Here is a 24,379-nt window from a genome sequence, read left to right on the forward strand (position 1 = left end):
AACTAAATGAATATTTTGCATCGACATTCACACATGAGGAGTTATTCAGCGAGGGGAATGTCAGATGTGTATTCAACTCTGGCAGTAAGCTTGTAATAACTGAGAGTAAAGTGGAGGAAGAGAGTAAAGTGGAGGAAAAAGTGTTGAAGATAAACACTAGAAAGGCACCTGAGGTGGTTGGGATCTATCCAGTTATATTAAAGGAGGCCGCAAAGGAAGTAAGCAAACCAGTAGCCATAATTATGAGAGCTTCCTTGAACTCAGGGAAGGTAACCATAGACTGGAGATGTGCAAATGTGACCCCAATTCACAAAGGAGTATCAAAGGCTGACACAACTAATTACAGACCTGTGAATTTAACTTCTGTTCCAGGAAAATTAATGGTGGCACTGGTTAAAGAAGCACTGCAAGATCATCTAGACAAGACTTCAGTTATAGCTCGGACACAGCATGGTTTTGTTAAGGGGAAGTCTTGCCTGTCCAATCTGATTGGATACTATGATACAGTCAGAAAAGAACTGGATGCAGAGAATACCTTTGATATTATATACTTGGATCTTAGAAATGCTTTTGATACTGTTGCACATGGAAGACTGCTGCACAAATTGGAGCAGTGTGGCATTGGAGGCAAATTGCTGCTATGGATAAAGGGGTGGTCGAGTGGAAGAAGACGAGAGTGGTAATCAATGGACACTGCTCATTGTGGACTAATGTTATTAGTGGAGTCCCCTCAGGGTTCAGTGTTGGGTCCATTATTGTTTTCTGTATTTATAAATAATACTGATGATGGTATATGAAGCTTAGTATCCAAGTTTGCAGATGATACAAAGGTTGGCAGGATTTTTAAGGACACTGCTGACGCTATGCTGCTGCTACAGGATCTGGAAAAGTTGAGCAGATGGGCTGAGAGGTGGCAAATGAAGTTTGACAAACGTAAAGTACTACATATGGGAAACAGCAACTCCAGAGCAATGTATCAACTCTGTGGTACTACACTGACAGTGGTAGAGAATGAAAAGGAGCTGGGGGTAATTGTGCTGGAAGATATGAAGTTTTCTGAGCAGTGCAAATGGGCTGCAAGAGTAGCTCATGGTGTCTTCTCAATGATATACAGGAATTTTTCTAGCAGGGATTAGGAGGTGATTATTTCCTTGTATAAGGCAGTGGTCAGGCCACACTTTGAGTACTGTATACTGGTCTGGAGGAGTCATATCAAGAAGGATGTAGAGCTGCTGGAACGAGTACAGAGAAGGGCAACAAGATTAGTGAATGAAACAAAGGGTTTGTCTTATGAAGAAAGGCTTAAATTTTGCAAATATCAGTGTCTGGAGACTAGGAACTGGCGAGGTGATCTGTTAGAGGTGTATAAAGCCTTGAATGGTTTGAGCATGCTCAATACTGATGGGTGCCTCTTGCTCAGAATAATCAACTGAGAGGGCATAAATTCAAATTGAGGAAAGATAGATGTAGGATAGATGTGTGGAAATTTGCCTTTAGCCAGCGGGTAGTTGGTTGGTGGAACAGACTTCCATTCCTTGTTGTGGAGGTTGATAGCCTAAATAAATTTAAAGCTCAGCTGGACAGGTATTTCAAACAAACGGAGGGGTGAAGTGGAAGTTTTTTTTTTTCTTTTGGCTGATGCTTTCTTGCATCATATGCCTCTACTAGTGCTATGTGACGAGTTGAAAGAGCGTAAAAACTACCCTGAGTGCAGTAGTACACAGTTGGTATTTTTCTCTTGCGTTACTGCTACCCATATGCAGTACTTTGCATTTGTCAATGTTAAACTTCAGTTGCCACTTCTCATCCCATCTACCTAACTTTTCTAGATCTTGTTGCAGTAGCATACTATCATTAACGACCCACTTGTTATTATTAACAATGCACTTGTGTCATACTTGTGTGTTATTAAATTTTACTAATACAGAAAGTATATTTAATTCACTTAAAGTGCATAATATGCATTTCTTTTTCCTAACAAAGAGGTTCCAATAAAATTTGAAGCAGGGAAGGGCTGAAATTTTTACATTGTCACTCACAAATGCAATCTAAATATCAGCTCTGTCTGTATTTTAGTGTTTTGAATAAGTGTTATTCTATTTACAGTTAACAGTATTTATTGTTAATATTTTTTATTGTTATTCTGTTAGTGGTCGCTGACTTGGCAATGATCACTCACAGAATTTTGGAGAAAAGCCTCTGTGACCTCAATATAAATATCATTCATGTAATCAGTAATAATTTCATCAATATACACTCACCTTCCTATGGGGGAAACTAGCACTCTTCATATTTTCCTCACATCTGAATGTGTCCCTATTGAAATAATTAAAAATGCAAGCAGCATTTAAAATGTTTCTGAATTAAAATACTTAATAATAAGAAATTAAAAGAAAATAAGTATTATGCAGGGAAGGGTTATTGAAATAAGTAGAAAAAGAAATTAGGCCAGTAGTTATCAGTGACCATATGTATTCTAAGAATAATTTCTCTCTCTCTTTTTTTTTTTTTTTTAAATAAAAAACTGGAGAAAATTCTGAAAAATCTTACATCTCTCTCTCTATCTGAAAAATCCTTTTTTTTCCCCAAAAATAAAATACACTATTTGTCAAACAGAATATAAATTTCTGTTTACAGGCAATATCAACAACATTTATAACCAAATATTAATTTATCATCATGGTGAACTGAATTATCAGAGATAAAATATAAAATTATAATTAATGAGATAATTACTGAAGTTAAGACATTAAAAAACTGAAAATTGAAAAATGTTGTGTCCGTTTGACATATCTAAGCTTTCTGTTTATTTGCAATTATTACAGTATCTAATAATGACATTTCTTTTAAATTATCACATGTGTGAATACTATATGATTCATTCATTATTATTTTTTCCTTTTTTTTTTTTTTTTTTTTTTACTATATAATGGGCTAGTATCATGAACCAAATTAAGATTAGATTAACTATTTATAAACAGTATATGATTAATAATATTCTACTTTAAAACAGAATTTAATTCACCTTTAAAACTAATAAATTGCAATCTCAGTTTTGAATAAATCTGGATCTCTGAATAGGTTCAATAGGCAATTTAAGTTAAAAAAGCTGAACAAGTGGATAAGCTATTATTTTTCATTATAATTAAAAAAAAAAAAAAGGCTATGGTTTGATATGACACTACAATCCTTAACTTTATGAAATTAAAGAAACAGAATAAAAGGTATCTCATATAATTACCAGACATGTGTTATATGAATTGTAATTATATGAGACACCTTTATATGATTCACCAAATTACAGTTCATGTGTAACAGATTGAAAATAATTATAACAATAACAAAAATATAACAAATATAATAATAATAAATTACACAAATAACAGAAGAGAGAAAAAAATGGCACATTTGATTTTTTTTTCTAATATTAACTGAATTTTTTTTTCTGTGATTAACAGAAGTGACAAATAAATATAGTTACCTCCTGATAAATTAATTACTAAGGTTATACTTTATGGAATTAAAGAGACAGAATAAATGGTGTCCCATATAACTGAGGAGATCTGACTTCCAAATGAGTGATCACAATTAAACACTCAGCCATAGAGCTCTTTCATGAAAGAAATAGAATAATATGAAGATTTTTTTCTTAAATTCATTGAATTCTTTTTTTCTGTGATTAACCAAAGTGAAAAGTAAATATGGTTACCTCCTTATCAATTAATTACTAAAATTATACCTTATGAAATTAAAGAGACAATAAAAGGAGTCTCATATAATTCAAGAGATCTAAATTCCAAATGCATGATGTATTCCAAATGAGAAGGCTATTACCTACTCTGAAATGCATTTCAGATTGGAAGTCAAAATTAGAAACACCAGAAAGGTACATAAAAATGGAAAGGAACAAAATTAGAAAAATAATTCTAAAGCTTCAACTCCATTCTCAATTTCAGGAATGTACATGCATGAAAGAATTTTGTAGATATAACATGAAAGAATCACATTCCTGATTGGTCTGAGGTAATTAATCCTCTGCCTGAAAATTCCACTGTAGGTCTAAATTTTGGTGTGTAACTATCCTGTATCTTATATTTGGAAATTGCCAGTGCTTGCATGATGCAGATTTACCATTTGTGTTCATGCTTAATTTAATCAGTATTTGTGCAGCATTTAGATTAAGTTTGTTCAGTCTGGCATGTATTAGTTTTGAAACTGTATTTATGCCAGAAAACATGTGTGTTAGTTAGAAATATCCAAATAACTGATTTAACTGTATTTTGAACTGAGGTATTTCCTTGGAAAATGTTTTTTTTGTGTAAACTATATTATTCAGATCTGTATATTATTCTGATATGTATTTCATAATTTATTAAATAGGATGTTTCAAGAAGGAACAAATTTTATTATATGTGGAAAAAAAACTAATTTTATATCTTGCTTCTCATGATTTCTTAATTTTATTTCAATATTCACTTTTATTAATTTCAATTTTATTAGCTAAAGAACTGTAAAAATGTATAGATATTATTGGTATAGAAATCATTGAACAATATCAGATACCAGGTGAACAGAACTGTGTTGCATTATATACAACAATTTTTAAAGTTATAAAGATGATGTGCACTGTGATGAACATACAGTTCCAGAAACCTTATTCAGAAACCATGGGAATAAATGCTTTCCAGATTTTGGATTTTTTGTCATAAGGATTTTGTGTCATTAGCAAGAGAGAGAGATTATAACACATGTTAACACATTCACTTCAAGTTGCATAAAAGCCATGTTGGACAGACAACTTGTGCGATTGAGACATGCTAATATTTGTAAATCGGACAAATGTAAAATTATTGTGATTTTCTCTTGTAGAGAATCTGTGTCCTCATTTTGAAGAATTATTCACCATGCGTGGATTTAGGGTTAAAGCTTATTTTTATTCCTTTGTCTTTGTTTTCCATTTTTAAGCAGATCTTTGAAATAATTTTCATCTACTCTGATTACATCTTATGTGAATGCAGTTATTCATTAAAAATATCTCAAGTAAGAGATTTCTTGACTTAAAAATTATAATATTTGAAAATTTAAATCTTTCTTAACATCCTATTTATTATTCTATTTTTATTTGGTTAAATTCAAAATGAGAACCCAGATTCTCTACAAGAGAAAATCCCAATAATTTAGCATTTGTCCGATTTTACGAATATTAGCGGTTGTCGATCACACATGTTGTCTGTTTTCCATAATGTTCTTTATATAATGTCAACATTGTATATAAGCATGAGGGGGTTTACAATCCACCTGGATGAAAAAACCACCTAAATTTAAAAGCCATTTTTTCCAATTTCCAGAAGGAAAACTAGATATTTTTGTCAACCAATCTTACAGAGGCTAATTAATTCAACCATAATCAGAAGAAAGTCCAAAATTGTCTCTTCCCCCCGATCTAGTTTCACTCAATCCCGTGATTTTTGAATTTTCAGTGCATAAAGATCAGAAGTCAAGATGGCAGCAAACATTTTAAATAAATAATTAAAAATCTTATATTAAGATTATATTTTCTGTATCTAAGAAGCACTATTAAATACAAATTTTACTCTAAAACCTAAAAACTAAAATATAAAAATTAAAATAGTTTATTTTTACAAAATAAAAATAAATACAGTATGATATAAAATCGCAAAAATTAAGTATGAATAGGAGTTAAAAAAGCTATATAATAAAATATACTAGAACCACATTAACAACAGGGAGGTTTGAAATTTTGCCTCTGATACATCAGATATAAGAACTTTTTATAATGTATATTAAGTACTGTATTTAAATATATATACAGTGTAACCTTGAAATAAAGCAGATTACAGGGATAGCTTTAACGTCTCCATTATAGCCAAAAACAAAATTATCCAGGTTTTTTTTTTTCCCCCTTCAATTTTTAATATAAATATTCAATGACCAAAAGACATAAAATATTAAACAAGCATTTTTAGTTTAAGCAAATTTCATTGTTTGTTTGTTTGTTTGTGTGTTTGTTTGTTTGTGTGTGTGTGTGTGTGTGTGTGTGTGTGTGTGTGTGTGTGTGTGTGTGAGTGAGTGAGTGAGTGAGCGAATGAGCGAGCTAGCTAAGTGGAATGATGATCAGTATATAAAATTACAGGGAGCTAAAAGACCATGCAATAAATGAGAAGAACGGGAAAAGAAATTACTGGAACTAAATAAGGCACCTGAGGGAATGCGATCTATCGAATTCTATATTTCGAGGCCATCAAAACTTTAGCCATAATCATGAGAGCATCCTGTGATTCAGGGGAGGTCCTATGGACTGGAGATTGCAAATATATCCTCCATTCATAATGTAATAATAATGGGGGATAAAATAATGGTGTCATTGGTTAAAGAGCTGTTCTGACAAACTGCCAGAATAGCTCAAGAGGTCTCGTCAATGATATACAGGAATTTTGCTAGCAGAGATACGGAGGTAATTATTCCTTTGCATGAGGCAATGGTCAGGACAACACTTTGACTACTACACACAGGTCTAGAGGCCTCATTTCAGGGAGAATGTATAGCTGCTGGAATGAGTACAGAGAAGGGCAATGAGATTGGTGAGGGGTTGCTCTTACCAAGAAAGGTTGCTCTTACCAACATAGGGTTGCTCTTACCAACATAGGGTTGCTCTTACCAAGAAAGGCTTAAGTCTACAAATTGCAGCATCTGGAGATAAGACACCTACAAGGTGATCTGATTGAAGGGTATAAGGACTTGAATGGTTTGAGCAAGTTCAATGGCGCCTCCGTAGCCAGGTGGGAAGGAGCAGCAGTGCGTAGCACACACTTCTTGATTAAACCGGGGTTCGAGCCCGTCACCACCAAATACAGAGGATGCGGAAAGGTCAGGGAATGACCACCGCATATCCCAGAGCAATATAGCCTTAGTTGCTAATGCTCCTAAAAACCAAATAACAAATAGCAAGTTCAATGCTAATGGAATTCTTGCTCTTTCTCAGATTACACAACTGAGGGGGTATAAATCATGCAATTGAGGAAAGACAGTTGCAGAATAGATGTGCAGAAATTTGCCTTTAGCCAGCAAGTGGTTGATTGCTGGAACAAACTTCCATCTGTTGTTGTGGAAGTTGATAGGTTAAATAAATTCAAGGAAGAACTAGACAAATTTTTGGAGCAAATGGATGGGTGAAATTGGAAAGGTTTTTTTTTTTCTTTTTTGGCTGATGCTGTATAAGAATGCTTTCTTGCAGCATATGCCTCTACTAATGCTAATGCTAAAATGAAGTAATGCAACCCTACAATGCAGTTATATGCCAGTCACAGCATAGATTTGTTGGAAATTTTAACTGACCAATCTCACTAGCTACTGTAAGCAGTAGCAAAAGAACTGGATGAAAAAAAAATAATTTTGACAATATATACTTAAGCTCCAGAAAAGCTTTTAATACTGTTCCACATTAAAGACCTATAGAAATTGGGGTAATATGGTATGAGGGCAGTTACTGCTATGGAAAAAAAGAACTTTTTTCCATAGCAATGGAAAAGGTTTGTTGGAAGAATACAGAGAGAGTGGTTATCAATGGGCACTGCTCTTTTTTTTTTTTTTGAACTAATGTTATTAGTGAAGTTCCTTAGAGTTCAGTGATGGGCTCAGTGTTGTTTTCAATATTTATTAATAATACTAATGAAGGAATATCAGGCTTAATGTCTAAATTTGTACATTAGTATTAGCATAGGTATATGATGCAAGAAAGCCAAAAAAAAAGTCTATCCATTTTACCCCATCCATTTGCTCCAAAGGTTTGTCTAGTCCTTCCTTGAATTTATTTAAGTTATCAACTTCCACGACAGATAGAAGTTTGTTACAACGATCAACAACCTGCTGGCTAAAGGCAAATTTCTGCATATCTACTTCTGCAACTGTCTTTGCTCAATTTGAATCTATGCTCCTGGTTGTGTAATCTGAGCAAGAGGAAGAATCCCAACAGCACTGAGCTTGCTCAAACCATTCAAGGCCTCATACACCTCAATCAGATCACCTCCAGGTGCTGCAATTTGCAGAACTTAACCTTTTCTCGGTAAGTGCAACCCTTTCTACCTCTCACCAATCTTCTCTGTATTCATTCCAGCAGCCCTACATCCTTCCTAAAATGAGGACTCTGTACCTGAACTCCATATGCAGTACTCAAGGTATGGTCTGACCATCACCTTATACAAAGTGATAATCATCTCCTTATCCCTGCTAGCAAATTCCTATATATCATTGACAAGACCCCCCATGGACTGTTCTGGCAGCCTGTCTGCACTGCTCAGAAAAATTTATATCCGACTGCACAATAATCCCAAGTCTTTTTCATTCTCCACTGCCCTGAGTGCAGTACCACACAAATGGTATGTTACTCTGGGGTTACTGCTAGCCATATCTTCAGTTGCTATCTCTCAGCCAATATGCCTAACTTTTCTAGATCCTGTTGCTGTAGAGTACTGTCATTACTGTCAATAACATCCCTGCCAAACTTCATATCACCTGAAAAGTTGGACATTAGGCCTGATATACCTTCATCAATATCACTGATAAATACAGAAAACAACGATGGCCCAACACCAAACACTGGGGGACTCCACAAACAGCAGTGTGCATTGATTACTGTCTTCTCTCTGTCTTCTCCAACTCAAACATCCTTTGACAAACTGAATGAGAATTTTTCATCTACATTCACACTTAAGGAGGGTCTGTAGGAAAGATACAAAAAACTCTGGCAGGGAATTAAATGACTTTGAACTAAATAACTGAGAGCAAAGTGAAGGAGAAATTATTATTATTACTCTTACATTATTTCTCCCTGATTGGTGGATTCCACTCCATGACGAGTACTGCTGCCAAGTACACAGGGTGGTTGTAATGTCTGGTGTTAAATCTCTGACTATCCTATAGGTGTTCAGGATTGCGATTTTTGGAATTCCTTGTAGGTGTTCTCTGGGAGACCTATTGCTGCTAGGCTGCTATGTAGAGTCTTTGCCACCATACTGGTGGTTGACACGATAATCGGGATGGTCGATACTTCTTGCATATGCCACATCTCCGTAACCTCATGTCTCAGATTCGTGTACTTCCTAAATTTTTCATTGTGGGTTTTCTGGACATTGCTAGTGTTGGGCACCGCTATGTCAATCAGGTAGGTAGCCTGTTCCATCTTATCCAGAAGGGTTATGTCCAGTCTGTTATGTGGGATGGTGTTATCCATTATTATGGCGCGGTCCCAGTACAGCTTGTGGGTTTGGGTCTCTAGTACTGCCTGGGGTTCGTACTTGTAGTAAGATACACTTTCTTTGGTCAACTGGTATTTGCTCGCTAGCTTCTGATGTATTAGAGCTAGGTGATCACCTAGCTTCTAATACATTTAGGTGTATTACCTTATACCATGCGGTGATGTGTTGGATCATTTCTGAGGCGAGATAGCATCGTCGCCATGTGTTATCTAACATTCTGGGCTCCTTTGTGATGTATTTTCTATAGTTTCTGGTGTTGGTGGCCTGGTTTTGGATGGCCAGCCTGAATCCTTCAGTCTCGGGGAAGAGAGTACTGCTTGTGAGCCAGGTATTGGAAGCAAGGTTATCAATTTGATCTTGATAGAGGTCATTGTAGTGTCTGCCATGGAGTGTCTTCTTTGCCCATCTTTCTAACTTAGTTTCTTGTGTCGTCTGGGTGGGAGGGTGTTCCTCGCTTAGGTTGAGTGGGGTATACCACTTATCTATCTTCCTTATCGCCTGATGGAGTGGTGCTGTGTTGTTCTTGAAGCAATCCTTCAGGTTAACTATCACTGTTTTCTGTAGGTCTGTCAGGCCTCTTCCTCCCTCTTTCTGAGCTATTGTTAGTCTCTCCACTGCTGACTTCGGGTGGTGTTGACAGCTCTTGGTCATCATTGTCCTTGTCTTTCAAATGATATCTTCTAGCTCGTTGTTAGTCCAATCTATGACTACAAAGGTGTATGTTAGTACTGCAGCTGCTGCTGTTGTTGTTATTTGGTTTTTAGGAGCATTAGCAACTAAGGCCATATTGCTCCAGGATATGCAGTGGTCATTCCCTGACCTTTCCGCATCCTCCGTATTTGGTGGTGACGGGCTCAAACCCCGGTCTAATCAAGAAGCATGTGCTACGCACTGCTGCTCCTTCCCACCTGGCTACAGAGGCGCCTCCTGCAGCTGCATAGGTGGTTATGGCTTTAACTGTGTTCCCACCATTCAATTTTGCTTTCCGCAGGCTTCTGAGTCTCTGATGATATTTTTCGGTCAGCCACTTCTTGATTTCCTTGTGCTTGAACTGCTGAGCCTGCATCATCATCCCTAGTATTTGTAGGTCTCTCTCCTTTTGTCATAGCTTCGATCTCTTTACCAGTGAGCAGCTGGTAGTTTCAGCCAACTAATTTTCCCTGGTGCAGTGTGTGGGTCTTGCATTTGTCTAGACCAAATTCCATCCTGATGTCCTTGCTGAATTCTTCGGTGATCCGGAGTAGATGCTGGAGTTGCTTCTCGGTTGCTGCGTAGAGCTTGATGTCATCCATGTACATCAGGTGGGTGAGGGTGTACAGGTTCTTTTTTTATTCTTTGAGGTTATATCCATACTGCCATTAAGCATGGTGGATAGTGGGTTGAGTGCTAGACAGAACCACAGTGGGCTCAGAGCAACTCCCTGAAAGATTCCTCTTCTAATGGGGATCAGCCTGGTTGTGATGTTCTGACGTTAATGGTGGTACTCCATTTCGCCATTGTTGCTCCTAGGAAGTTTGTCACTATCGGATTGACCTTGTAGATCTTCAGGGTCTCTATTAACCAGCTATGAGGTACAGAGTCGAAGGCCTTGTGGTAATCAATGTAGGCCGTGTATTGGTTGCGGTGCTTCTTGGGGGCTTGCTTCATAACTGCGGCATCTATGATTAATTGCTCCTTGCATCCTATGCTCCTCCGCTTGAATCCTTTCTACTCTTTGGCCATTATGTTCTGACGTTGTCTGATATCTTCTTGGTTATGCAGCTGGTCAGGATCTTGCACATCGTTGTGAGGCAGGTGAAAGGCCTGTATTTCACTGGGTTTCTTGTATCTTCATCTTTAAGCTTCAGATATGTGACTCCTTAAGGAGACACATATCTTCGAGATTGTTTCTGGTTGCCTTATCATTCAAGTAAACTGCTCTGCTAGGTGCCTGTGTGTGCAGGTGAGCTTCTTGTACCAGTACTTGTGGATGTTATCAATTCCTGGGGTTTGCCAGTTGTGAGTGTTCCTGATAGACTGTTTTGCTTCTTCTCAAATCTCCCACTCTCTCTCATCTCTTGTATATTGATGCATTCTACATTTTCTTACATTCTACTTCTATCTATGTCTTACTTCACTGCTCCAGATATTTCCCCATAACTCCTCAATCGTCTTCTTCTCGGGTGGTCCGTTTCCTGTTTTCTCATCTTCACCCAGTTTCCCGTAGAAGGCTCTTTGGTCCTCATCGAAGATTCGGTTGTTTATTTTTGTCTGGGAGCTCTCTTTGTATCGGTGTAGTCTCTTGCTGAGGGTGAGGAAGTTCTGCTTCAGTATGTCCAAGTATTTTCCTATTCTCTGATATCTGGTCTCATGTTTGCTGTGGACATTGTCTCTCTTGAGGATGCTCTTCATCTTTCCAATCAATTTCTTACTTATATTACCCTGTTGGTACTGGGTCAACTGACCTATTATTATTATTATCATTATTATTAGCAGCCATATGGTGCAAGGAAGCCTGAGGCTTATGCTGCACCAGCAAAAAAAAAAAATTCCCGAGGTACCCTGAGAGAGAGAGAAAGAACAACAGTCAGAAGAAGAAAGAAATCACCAAGAAAGAGAAGAATGATGATTGTTGTAATTGAACATAAGAAAGGCACCTGGGGTGGATGCAATCTATCCAGTTAGTCTTGCAAACCCTTAGCAAGGGAGTATGCAAACCCTTAGCCGTAATTATGAAAGCTTCCTTGGACTCAGAGGAGGTCCCCGTGGGCTGTATGTTTCCAAATGTGTCTCCAATTCACAAAGGGAGTTTCAAAGGGTGACATGAGTAATTACAGACCTGTTAGTCTAACCTGTTCCAGGGAAAATAATGGAGTCACTCATTAAGGAAGTGATGCAGGATCATCTAGACAACACTGCAGTTATAGTTCAGACACAGAATGGGTTTGTTAAGGGGAAGTCTTGTCTGACAAATTTGATTCGATACTATGATGTGGTCATAAAGGAACTGGATGCAAAGAATAATTTTGATATCGCATAATTGGATTTTAGGAAAGCTTTTGATATTGTGGCACATGGAAGACTGGAACAAATTGGAGCAGTATGGCGTTAAGGGTGAGTTGCTAAAATGGATAAAAGAATGGTTGAGTGTGAGGAGACAGAGTGGTTATCAATGGACACCACTCTTCGTGGACTAATGCTATTAGTGGAGTCCCGCAGGGTTTAGTTTTGGGCCCATTGTTGGCATTTATCAATGATATTGATGAAGGTATATCAGGGTCAATGTCTAACTTTGCAGACAATATGAATTTTGGCAGGGTTGTTAATGATAGTAATGATAGTACACTACTGCAACAGGATTTGGAAAAGTTGAGCAGATGGGCTGAGAGGTGGCAACTGAAGTTTAACATTGACAAATATAAAGTACTGCATATGGGTAGCAGTAACTCCAGAGTTACATATCAACTGAGTGGTACTACACTCAGGGTAGTGGAGAATGAAAAGGAACTGGGGGTAATTATCCAGTCAGATATGAAGTTTTCTGAGCAGTGCAAAAAGGCTGAAAGAGTAGCTCATGGTGTCTTGTCAATGATATACAGGAATTTTGCTCTCACGGATAAGGGGGTGTTGTGACTTTGAATAAGGCAATGGTCATGTCACACCATGAGTACTATAGGCCTCATTTTAGGAAAGATGTAGAGCTGCTAGAACAAGTACAGAGAAGGGAAAGCAAGCTTGGTGAGTGGAACAAAGGGTTGGTGTTACCAAGGAAGGCTTAATTAGTGCAAATTGCAGCTTCTGGAGACTAGGCACCTGCGAGGTGATCTAATTGAGGTGTATAAGGCCTTGAATTGATTGAACAAGCTCAAAGCTAATGGGATTCTCTCACTTGCTCACATTACTCACCTGAGAGGATATAAATTCAAATTGAGGAAAGACAACTGTAGAATAGATGTGCAAAAATTCCCCTTTTAGCCAGTGGTTGGTTGAGAGTTGGAACAAACATCCATCTGTTGAAAGTCTATGCCACACCACACCACACCACACTAGAAATTCAATTTAAGTGGAAAAATACAATACACATTCATATATACAGTCACAGGATTGTTTACCATTACAGTATGCTTTTAAATTTCAATTAGCTTTCCTAACATTTTTCTGTCTTTGGATATATTATTTATTTTATTGATTTGACTATTATTATTAAAACAGAACATGCATTATAGACTCAATCACAGTTCATGTGAAATAAAAGAATGCAAATAATTCTAATAATAACAAAAACATAACAAATATAGTAATAAAAAATTGCTAAAATAACAGGAGAGAAAAAAAAAAAGTGATTTTTTTTCTTAAACGAATCTTTTTTTTTTTTCTGTGATTAACAGAAATGAAAAGTAAATATAATTACCTCCTTTTCAATTAATCACTAAGATAATAACTTTATAGAACACTTTATAAAACTATAGTTTTACATCACCCCCCCCTCTCTCTCTCTGTCTCTCTCTCTCTCTCTCTCTCTCTCTCTCTCTCTCTCTCTCTCTCTCTAAACTTAGCTGTTCACTTTAATTACAACTGCACAATATTTTTACTCTTGTCCCATATATTATCTGTCTACAGCTAACAATGCTGTATCAGAACTCCATTAAATATATGAATTTATTTTTTCATACAATTTGTATGGAAAAGAGAAATAATAATTTCTGGGTTTCTATTTATCAATTTTAATGCAATTTGTGATGACTCAACAATCTTTTAGGACTAAATATACTTTAATGAAAATGTATCCACTGGGAATTGAGTTGTTACATATATCAGATAGACAGACAGACAGACAGACAAATAAACAAACAAGGTGAAGACAATAGTCACTTATGCATACATATCTATGAAAGCACCTAAAAAGAAGGTCAAATCATGCTATATCACTTATTGCACTAAGATAATTTTTTTTTTAATGAAAACCCTAAACACGAGAGGTATTAGAACCTATAGTACTTAGCACAGTGCTTGTGTTAGAGGTTGAGAAGACAAAAGAAGATATTAGACTTGAACTTCTGTAGACTGTAATCTTTGGGAAATACATACGAAGGAAGGTTGTTCCAGAAAACGGCAGTAAAATGAATAAATGAGGAAGATGAAAAGTTGGTTCTGTGAGCTTGAAGTTGGACAGTAAATGTATGTTGACTGGTGGCGGCATGTGTTTGGACTGTTTTAAAAGAGAGAGCAGGAATTATACAAGCAATTTCAGAAGAACAGTGCCCATGGAAGTATCTGTAGAAAAGGCATGCAGCAGAAATAGTACATCTATGAGACAGCGAGTGGAGAGACTCTGTTAGAGAGGAGTCATTAATTACGTTAACTGCCCTCGTCTGAATGCAAACTAGAAGCCTGTGAGAGGTTTTGGGGGCACGCCTTTTCCAGATGTGGGAACAATATTCCATGGTAGGGTGGATTTGCGATTTGTACAGAATGAATAGCTGTTTGAAAAAAAAAATAACACTGAGAGCAAAAGAGAAAACCAAGTTTTTTAGCAGAGGAAGCAATATTTGTAATGTGCTTGTGCCAAGACAAAGATTAGAAGTCGAGGTAATCCCCAAAAGAGATATATCATTTTGCCTAGAAATCGAAAATCCTTTTTGCGAGACAAGACAAGACTGAGTTTTAGAAGGATACAAATCAACTAAGTTGTCTTTGCCCCACTGGAGAATTACCTGGAGATCGGCATTTAAGGAATTGGTAGCAGATATTCAAGAAGTTGAAGCTGATTGAGCAGGGCAAGGTTTCTCAAAATGGAACGTGGAATGCAATGTGCTATCATTGACAAAACTATGGATAAGATTTCCAGTTAATGGAAGAAGGTCATTAATATACAAAAGGAAAAGAGTTGGGGAAAGAACTGAACCTTGGGGGGATACAAGCATTAGTGGAGAAGTAGGAAGACAGAGAGCCATCTACCATCACCCTCAGTGAGCAATCAGAGAGAAAACTGGATAACCAATTACAAACAACAGTTGGCAGACCATAAGATGGAAGCTTGTTTAGAAGACCTTTATGCCAAACAAGATCAAAAGTCTTTGAGATGTCAAGAGCAACTGCTTGTGTTTCACCGAACTTTTTCATTGAATTTGTCCATAAATGGGTAATATAAGCTAGAATATCACTAGTAGATTGAGCCGACCGGGCTAGCCAGGTGGGTAAAGTGCCTGCCTGCCAACCCAAAGGTCGCGGGTTCGATTCCCGCCTCGGGCTTGGATCAAAGTACTGCAAAAACCTTGGGAGGTGCACTATGGCCACAGAAGCCGATGCGCCAACAACTACCAAACAAAAAAAAAAAAAAAAACTAGTAGATTGACACTGATGAATCCATACTGGCGATCGTTGATTAGATGGAAGGTTTCTAGGCAGTTTATGAGTTGGCAGATAATTGATGTCTCCATTACTTTTAGAAAGAGTAGAAGTAATTGCAATGGGATGATAATTAGATGGGAGGGATTTGTCACCATTTTTAGGAACTGGCTGGGTATGAGCAAATCTCCAAGCAGAAGGAAAAACACCTTTGGAATAAGAAAGTGAAAAAAAAGCAGCAAAGAACAGGAGTAAGTTCAGGAGCATAGGTTTTGAGAACAAGTGGAGAATAACATAAGGATCAAGATTCGCCAAAATCCTTCTGACATCCTATTAACGGAACACCATAGGAGGCACTGAATGGAGCGTGTTGGGAATGGTGGTAGGTGTTTTACGAGATCATTAATACCTGAGTTGGAATGGAATGCTAGCAGGTCAGCGTTATTCTGGGCTGAAGTGATAACAGAACCATCTGGTTTTGACAGAGGTGGGAGCAGAGATGGGCAAAATTTGTGGCCAAGAGCTATGGCAAGAGACCAGAATGCTTGGCTACCAATAAGGCAAGAAGCAAGTTTTATACTCTTAGCCTGTTCAAAATCTAGTTTGGACTGATTAATAACTGCTTTACAATTGTTGTGAACTTTGGCGTAAGCAAAAAATGAAATTGAAGAATTGGAAACAAGCCAATTACTATATGCAACAGTACTTCTCTTGAACAGCCTTAGCACATTTATTGGAAAACGAAGGTTTAGATAAGATTAGATAGGACTAGATTTTAAAGTTGAGTGTGGAATAAAGGATTCCATTCCTAAGAGAATAATTTCACTGACACAATCTGAGCTAGGTTGACATCAGAAGTTTTGAAACAGTAATCCAACCAAGGAAAAGAAGAAAAAAAAATCTTGTAGGTCATCCCATTTTGCATTCTTGTAATGCCAAACAATATGCGGTTGGAAATCGACATGAGATAAAGGCTCCATTGGAGAAGAGACAATCACCAAGTTGTGATCTGAGATGCCTAAAGGATCACTCACTTCGACCGCGTACTTAGAAGGGTTGTTTGTGAGACAAAGATCAAGTGCATTGGCTGTATGGTTAGGATTGTCTGTTATTTTTATAGGTAAATGAATAATCTGTGCAAGGTCATTAGTAATTGCAAAAGCCTCAGCATCTCCACCAGCTGGGTCGGTGTGACTAGAAAACCAAAGCCAGCTGGAGTTGTGAACATTAAAATCTCCAAGGAAAATTACCTCACTGTTAGGAAAGTTGGACTGGGGAAAGTCAAGTTGCAAATAGACGAAGTCAAGGAGCTCCAATTGATTAGTGGAGTTGGGAAAATGGTTGAGACAACAGATGAATTTGACACAATGAGGTAGAGAGATTTTCAGCCAAAGAAGTTCGAAGAAAGGAGATTCCAAATTACCAAGTTTCTCACAGAGAATATCGGAACGGACATAAGCACAAGTACCACCTTTGAGGCAAAAGGAATCATACAGCGAATAATTTGATTAACTGAGATGAGCAGTAGTTGAATCAATAACTGATATTTCGTCAGAAAAAGTACATGGGGTTTGGCAAGCTGCAAGTGGAAATCGTTGAGATTAGAATTGAGACCACATATATTTGTGAAATGAACTAGGAAGTGTTTGGGAAGTTTAGATCTTTTCACAGATAAGCTTAATCTGTTAGTTTGACAATTCATGGTGTATTCTATAGTAAGAAAAAATGGGCTGGGGTCATGCTGTATGAAGTAATGAAACTTTCAAATATGGAGTACACATAGTAACAACATACCCAGATCCTTGACATAAAGTGGTCTCGACAATGTCCCCTGCATACCCCCTACTTGGACTCTCCCTCCAGTCACTATCTGGCAGAATAGAGGGAGCAAGATTATACACTAGCTGATCCGGAAGCCTCCTAAGAGTTATGAATAGGTTCGGTCAGGTGTACTAACTAGTGGCCACCCTGAAAACACCGTTTTAGAGCTGTACCCTCGAAACGTAAGGAAGATTGGATCTCACCATGATGTTCATCATAACCTCAAAAGTCATCAGTCACAGTGCATGATGGAAGAGATGGGGAAGGGTTGACCGGAACTTAGCTCCGGAGACTAAACATGGGTTCCACCACTTCAAGCCTCAATAAACAAAGTATTGCACCGTTTGATGAGAGTCACAAGGATATTAATGATATTCTGGGCATTGTCAAAGAAATCTGAACTGAAATTATTTGAAATGAGTCTGTTCATAGGACTGTATTTCTTGATATCATCGTTAGATGACTGGATATTGAAAGTCTGTTGATGTCTGGTTGTTGTTGTTGGTATAGGGCTTAACAACGCAAGGGCTAATGAGGGCAAATTGTGTCTGTTCATTGTTTATTTACAGGCAACATATAGCTAGAGATGTTAAATTATACGCTCGTGTACAGGTCAATATATTTTAGGTACATCAAAAGTTCTTCTATGTTTGCTTAATTTTCTATGAAGTGAGATAAATCATGAGAGATGTTCAATGTGGAGAGAGATTGAAAAGTGTTAGAATGGATGATTGAATGTAAGGGACAATCAACCAGAAAATGACAGACAGTAAGTTGCATCAGATGAGATAAACACTGAAGTGGGTTTTCTCCCAATAGTGGCAACAGATGTCTATGATGAGTGTGTCCTATTCTGAGCCTTGCCAATACCACTTCCTCTCTTCTGTTTCGTCAGAAGCTAGAGAGCCACAGCTTTGGATCTTGTTTCTGGTAAAATTTATTGTTGGTGTTACTTTTCAAGATCTGTGACCAGTTGTCATAGCATGCTTTGCGAATGATATACTTATAGTTACTGTAAGGAACCTGAAGATGTTGTGAGAGAGCGAGTTGAGGATGTTTAGCAGCAATGTCAGCACTTTCATTTCCTGGAATGCCAGAATGACCAGGGATCCAACAAAAACTGATTGACTGATTTGACACACTGCAGGTGATTAACTGGGAATGAATGTATTTCAAGATAGGAGGGGAAGATGAGAAATTCTTCCTTATGGCAGACACAGCACTGAGGGAGTCTGTGTAAGTTGATGTCTAATATTCTATCAAATAAATTATTTTGTTGGCTTCAAGAAAGTTACTGCTGCAGACTTTGTCTTCTTCAGAAATATTGAGTAAAAGTTTTTTTTGTAACAATGGCACTGCTAAAAGGCAGTTAAGAGCATTTCCAGAGCTCCAACCAGAAAGAGAAAATATGAACTCACTTTTTGTATTTCTCATCTGGCTGAATATTTTCTCAGTTCAGCACTGCTATAATGAATTATTAAAATGCCAAGAATGACTCTTCGGATAATTTGTTATATTTCAAGCTTCCTAGTGCTTGAAATAAATAAATAAATATATTGAAATATCTGAAGTCCACAACCATAGCAGTATAATATAGTATTATCACTTAATTAGTAAAATGTATTAATCTTATTACAGTTCATTGTTAATTAAATTATACTTAACGGAAACATGATACAGACTAGAGCAGCAAAGCAGAGTTCACAGGATAGGCAGAGTACTGTGGCTCGCGGGAGAAGTGAAGGGGGCACAGTCTAAAACAATGTGAGAAATGTGAAATGTTTCAGACCTGTCTAGAACAGGACTTGATCTAGCCAAGGAAGATGTGTTTGTGTGCTAGTTGCAGAGACTGTGAAGAAATTAGGTGCCAACTCAAAGTTCTGATGGGCGGCTAAGAGAGTTTGAGGTGTAGGGTAAATGTCCTCGAAGAAATTAACATGAGGGGCATATCAAGCTCTCAGCTGCCCAACTCAATACCAGAGCTCACTCCTGTGCATCAGGAAACACAGTGGCAATCTCTGTGAGACCAGTGCATTCTAAGGCAGAATGCGCTGGTCACACAGGAACTAGTTATTGACAGTGACTCTATTGTCAGGGAGACGGGGAATATATTATGCAGAGGCGAAAGTGATTCTTGTATTGCTTCTATTGTAATTAGCAGCCGACTAGAGAGCAAGTTGTGGGGTACTTCAAGAGCTGCTGGGAGTCATCATGGAAGAAGTAAATACAAGAGCTGTGTTAGGGTAACTAAGAGTAAGAACAAGTGCATGTATACTTCATGTACACTAATGATAGACGTATAGTAAATAAAATTGATGAATTTGAAGTGCTGATCAAGATATCAAAGGCAGATATTGTTGGGATATTAGAAATATGGTGTCACACAGATATATAAGCAGTGCAGAATTGGAATTTGGGGAGTACAATGTGTACAGAAAGGACAGACAGTGTAGGAAGGGAGGAGGGGGTTATGTTGTTACTTAAGAAACACATAAAATCTAAGGAAGTGCATCCAGATGACATGGGTGGATAGTGCAATGCTGAGTCTGTTTGGTGTGACATAAGTACAGGGAAAGCAAAAATGAGAGTAGGTGTGTGTTATAGGACTAATGAATCTGATTAGTATAATGAACAATAGTGCAGAGAAATAGAATAGGCCAGTAGATCAGAATGTCTTGTAATGGAGGATTTTAACTTTCCAGATATTGACTAGAACTTGTGGATTGGTCACTCGCACGCTAGCAAGATTTTTGTGGATTTATTGGAGAATCGTTTTCTACAGCAACATGTTCGAGGGGCAACCAGAGGGAATAATACCCTTGATCTGATTATCAGCAGTGATTATTCATGCATTAAGAATTTGCAGATAAAGGAACCGCTAGGTGACAGTGATCACAGTGTACTGATGTGGGATTTACTTAAAGTAGTAACTACCATCAAGGATAAAGGGAAGGGTTTTTATGTTCATAAAGGTGACTACAGTGGTCTCAGACAGTTTTTAAATTCTATAGAGTGGGATCAACTGATGACGTTACCAGCAGTGAATTCTCAACGGGAAACCTTGAGGGACTTAATACTGTTTAAGGTTCAGGCCTAAATGGAGGTCGGATGAATTAATGAGGCTTGTGGAAGAGAAGAAAAATGCATGAGATGCATATAAATTATCAGGCAACAGAGAAGCCTACGGCAGATATAAGCTAGTCTATAATCAAGACACAAAGGAGGTTAGGCAGGTGAAGGCAGATTACGAGAAATCTTTGGCAAAGGACGCAAAGAAAAACAGCAAAGAGTTCTTTACTTATGTAAACTCTAGAAGGAAGAGGATGAATCAGATTGGTCCAATTAGCATAGATGGTTCGACTATTGATGATCCTGCTCAAGTAGCTGATAAAATGAATGAGCATTTTGCGTCTACATTCACACATGAGGAGTTATTGAAGGAGGGGTATGCCAGAAGTTAATCAAACTGTAACAGATAAGTGATTTTGTAATAACTGAGAGTAAGGTGAAGGAGAAATTGTTGAAGTTAAACATAAAAAAGGCACCTGGGGCAGATGGAATCTATCCAGTTATAATGTAGGAGGCAACAAGGGAAGTAAGCAAACCGTTGGCCATAATTATGAGAGCTTTCTTAGAGTTAGGGGAGGTCCCCATGGACTGGAGATGTGCAAATTTATCCCCAATTCACAAAGGGGGGTTCAAAAGGTGACACAAATAATTATAGACTTGTTTGTTTAACTTCTGTTCTGGGGAAAATAATGGAGCCCCTGATTAAAGAGGTGATACAGGATCACCTAGATAAGACAGCAGTAATATCTCAAACACAGCATGGGATTGTTAAGGGGAAATCTTGTCTGAACAATTTGATTGGATAATACAATATGGTCACAAAGGAACTGGATACAAAAAAAATAATGATATCATATACTTGGATTTCAGGAAAGCTTTTGATATTGTTGCACATGGAAGACTGCTGTACAAATTGGAGCTATGGCATTAAGGGAAAGTTACTGCAATGGATAAAGGGATGGTTGAGTGGGAGACGGCACAGAGCGGTAAAAAATGGACACTGCTCTGTGTACTAATATTATTAGCGGAGTACCCAATGGTTTAGTGCTGAGCCCATTGTTGTTTTGTGTATTTATCAATGATATTGATGAAGGTATATCAGGCTTATTGTCCAAGTTTGCAGATGATACAAAGTTGGCAAGGTTGTTAATGACAGTAAAGACAGTGTGCTACTGCAACAGGATCTAGAAAACTTAGGCAGATGGGCTGAGAAGTGGCAACTGAAGTTTAAAATTGACAAATGTAAAGTTTCCATATGGTTAGCAGCAACCCAAGAGAAACATGCCAACTGTGTGGTACTACACTCAAGGAGGTGGAGAATGAAAAAGATATGAGGTTAATTATGCAGTCGGGTATGAAGCTCTCTGAGCAGTGCAGATGGGCTGCCAGAGCAGGTCATAGAGTTTTGTTAGTGATATATAGGAATTTTGCTAGTAGGGACAAGGAGGTGATTATCCCTTTGTATAAGGCAATGATCACGTCACACACCTTGAGTACTGTATACAGGTCTGGAGGCCTAATTTTAGGAAGGATGCAGAGTTGCTAGAATAAGTAGAGAGAAGGGCAACAAGATTGATGAGAAGAACAAATAGGTGCACTTACGAAGAAAGGCTTAGGTTCTGCAAGTTGCAGCATCTGGAGACTAGGCACCAGTGAGGTTATCTGATCAAGGTGTATAAGGCCTTGAATGGTTTGAGCAGGCTGAATGCTAATGGAATACTTCAGCTTGCTCAGTTTTAGAACCCGAGGGAGCATAGATTCAAATTGAGAAAATACAGTTGTAGAATAGATGTGCTGAAGTTTACCTTTAGCCAGCTGGTAGTTGTTTGATGGAACAGACTTCCATCTGTTGTTAGGGAAGTTGATAGCTTAAATAAATTTAAGGCTGAACTAGACAAACATTTGGAGTGACCGGATTGGTGAAATGGGAAGGGTTTTTTTTTTTTTTTTTTGGCTGATGCTGTATAAGCTTGCTTTCTTGCATCATATGCCTCCACTAATGCTAATGCATGCCAACGACTAATCTAGAATCATCTTTCTGGTTTAGCATACCATCTTGGAAATTAATTAAAAATTTCCAAATCAATTTCCAAAATGCAAGTGAAAGATCTGAAAATTGTGTGCAAATTTGAAAATTTGCACCCAACATATCTAGGAGTAATCACCTCAAAACACGATGAGGTATGTTGGATTAAAGAGATATGCTTGACTTTTGAAATGTTAGTTAACATAACATTTAAAAGAAACAAACAAATCTTAGTAATAGCCATACAATGCATGGAAGCCAGAGGATTTTGCTGCATTGGCAGGAAAAAAAAGGAGTAGATAAGATGATACAAATTGTTTGCTTTCACATAAGTAAGTATCCAGTTGACTTTTGAATAAATTCAAACAGCCTCAACTATCTGTGAAAGCAACCTGTTCTGGCAATTAATGACTCACCAGCTAAAAGAAAACTTCCTACAATCTAGTCTAAACCTCTTCCCCTGTAATTTGAAATATGTCAACGAGTTCTAGAATTCTCTATAACAGTGAAAATTCCGTCTTTCTTCATTTTATTAACTCCTCTCAGAGCTTATAAACCTCAACCAGCTCACCTCTGAGGTGCCTGGTTGCCAAGCTCTGTAAGCCACATATTTGGAGTCTTTGCCAATCACACCATGTGAGTTGCCCATCTTTGGACCCTTTCAAGAAGCTCAATGGCTTCTCAGGTGAGAACACCATACTTGAACACAGTATTCCAAATGTGGTCTTACAGTTGCCTTATATAGTGGGACTATAACCCAGGGTCCTGAGCTGGATATCATCATTCTTCTCTTTCTTGGCGATCTCAGGAAAGTTGTATCTCTCTCCCTCTCTCAGGGTAATTCAGAATTTTTAATTTTTTTGGCTGGTGCAGCATAAGCCTCAGGCTTCCTTGCACCATATGGCTTAGAATAATAATAATATAACCAAATATCTACAAGATAATGTTCATTAAATCATCAATAGAACACCATGAGCTTTCCTGACTACCTGAACGGCTCAGAAATCTTAAAATCTGTCAGTATTGTAACTCCCAGATAACTTTCTTCCTCCACTGTTTTTAATCCTGCCCACAGAGTGTATAATTTATTTATGGGTTGCTATTCCCAAACTGTAAGACCTTGCATTTGGCAGTATTAAAGCATAGCTGCCATTTCTCTGACAATCTTTAAGTCTGTTCAAGTCATCCTAAAGGAGCACTGCTTGGCACTGATCATTAACAAACCTGCCAATCTTTATGTCATCTTCAAATTGAGACATCACATCTTATATCCTTTCATCAATGTTTATGAAAATCAGAAACAACACTGGTCCTTGAACTGATCCTTGAGGAACCCACTTTACTCTGACTTTACTCCATTGTGAAGAATATCCATTAATCACAACCCTCTTACTTCTTTATTCAAACCAGAAACAAGCTTTATTCAAGCCAGTACACAAAGAAACATGAACAGACTTTCTGCACAAATGAGGTTAATATTCCAAGAATTATCAGTTTCTTTGGTCTCTTTAGAAAACGTTATCAGCAGTGATTATTCATGCATTAAGAATTTACAGATAAAGGAAAAACTAAGTGGCAGTGATAACAGTGTACTGATGTGGAATTTACTTAAAGATGTAACTACCATCAGGGATAAAGGGAAGAGATTTTGCTTTCGTAAAGGTAACTACAGTGATCTCAGACAGTTTTTTAAGTCTATACAGTGGAACCAAATGATGATGTTACCAACAGCAAATTCGAAATGGGAAGCATTGAAAGAAATAATCTTGGAAGCTACTAGGCTTTTCATACCAACCAAGAAATATTGTTCAAGGTTTAGGCCTAAATGAATGTTAGATGAACTAATGAGACATATGGCAAA

The 24,379-nt window shown here is 37.5% G+C and overlaps 1 protein-coding gene across 1 annotated transcript in view; it reads right to left on the reverse strand.

The window, feature by feature from the left end:
• Positions 1-24,379, reverse strand: part of LOC150074956 (uncharacterized) — a 735,724-nt gene that overhangs the window by 308,110 nt on the left and 403,235 nt on the right. The window contains exon 13 of the mRNA XM_090389002.1: positions 2,262-2,316. Within this exon, the coding sequence (XP_090245128.1) occupies positions 2,262-2,316 (55 nt within the window). The remainder of the gene's footprint in view (positions 1-2,261; positions 2,317-24,379) is intronic.

This window comes from Mastigoproctus giganteus, chromosome 14 (genome assembly GCF_048544385.1).
Source record: "Mastigoproctus giganteus isolate SK-2022 chromosome 14, ASM4854438v1, whole genome shotgun sequence".
Classification (NCBI taxonomy): Eukaryota; Metazoa; Arthropoda; class Arachnida; order Uropygi; family Thelyphonidae; genus Mastigoproctus; species Mastigoproctus giganteus.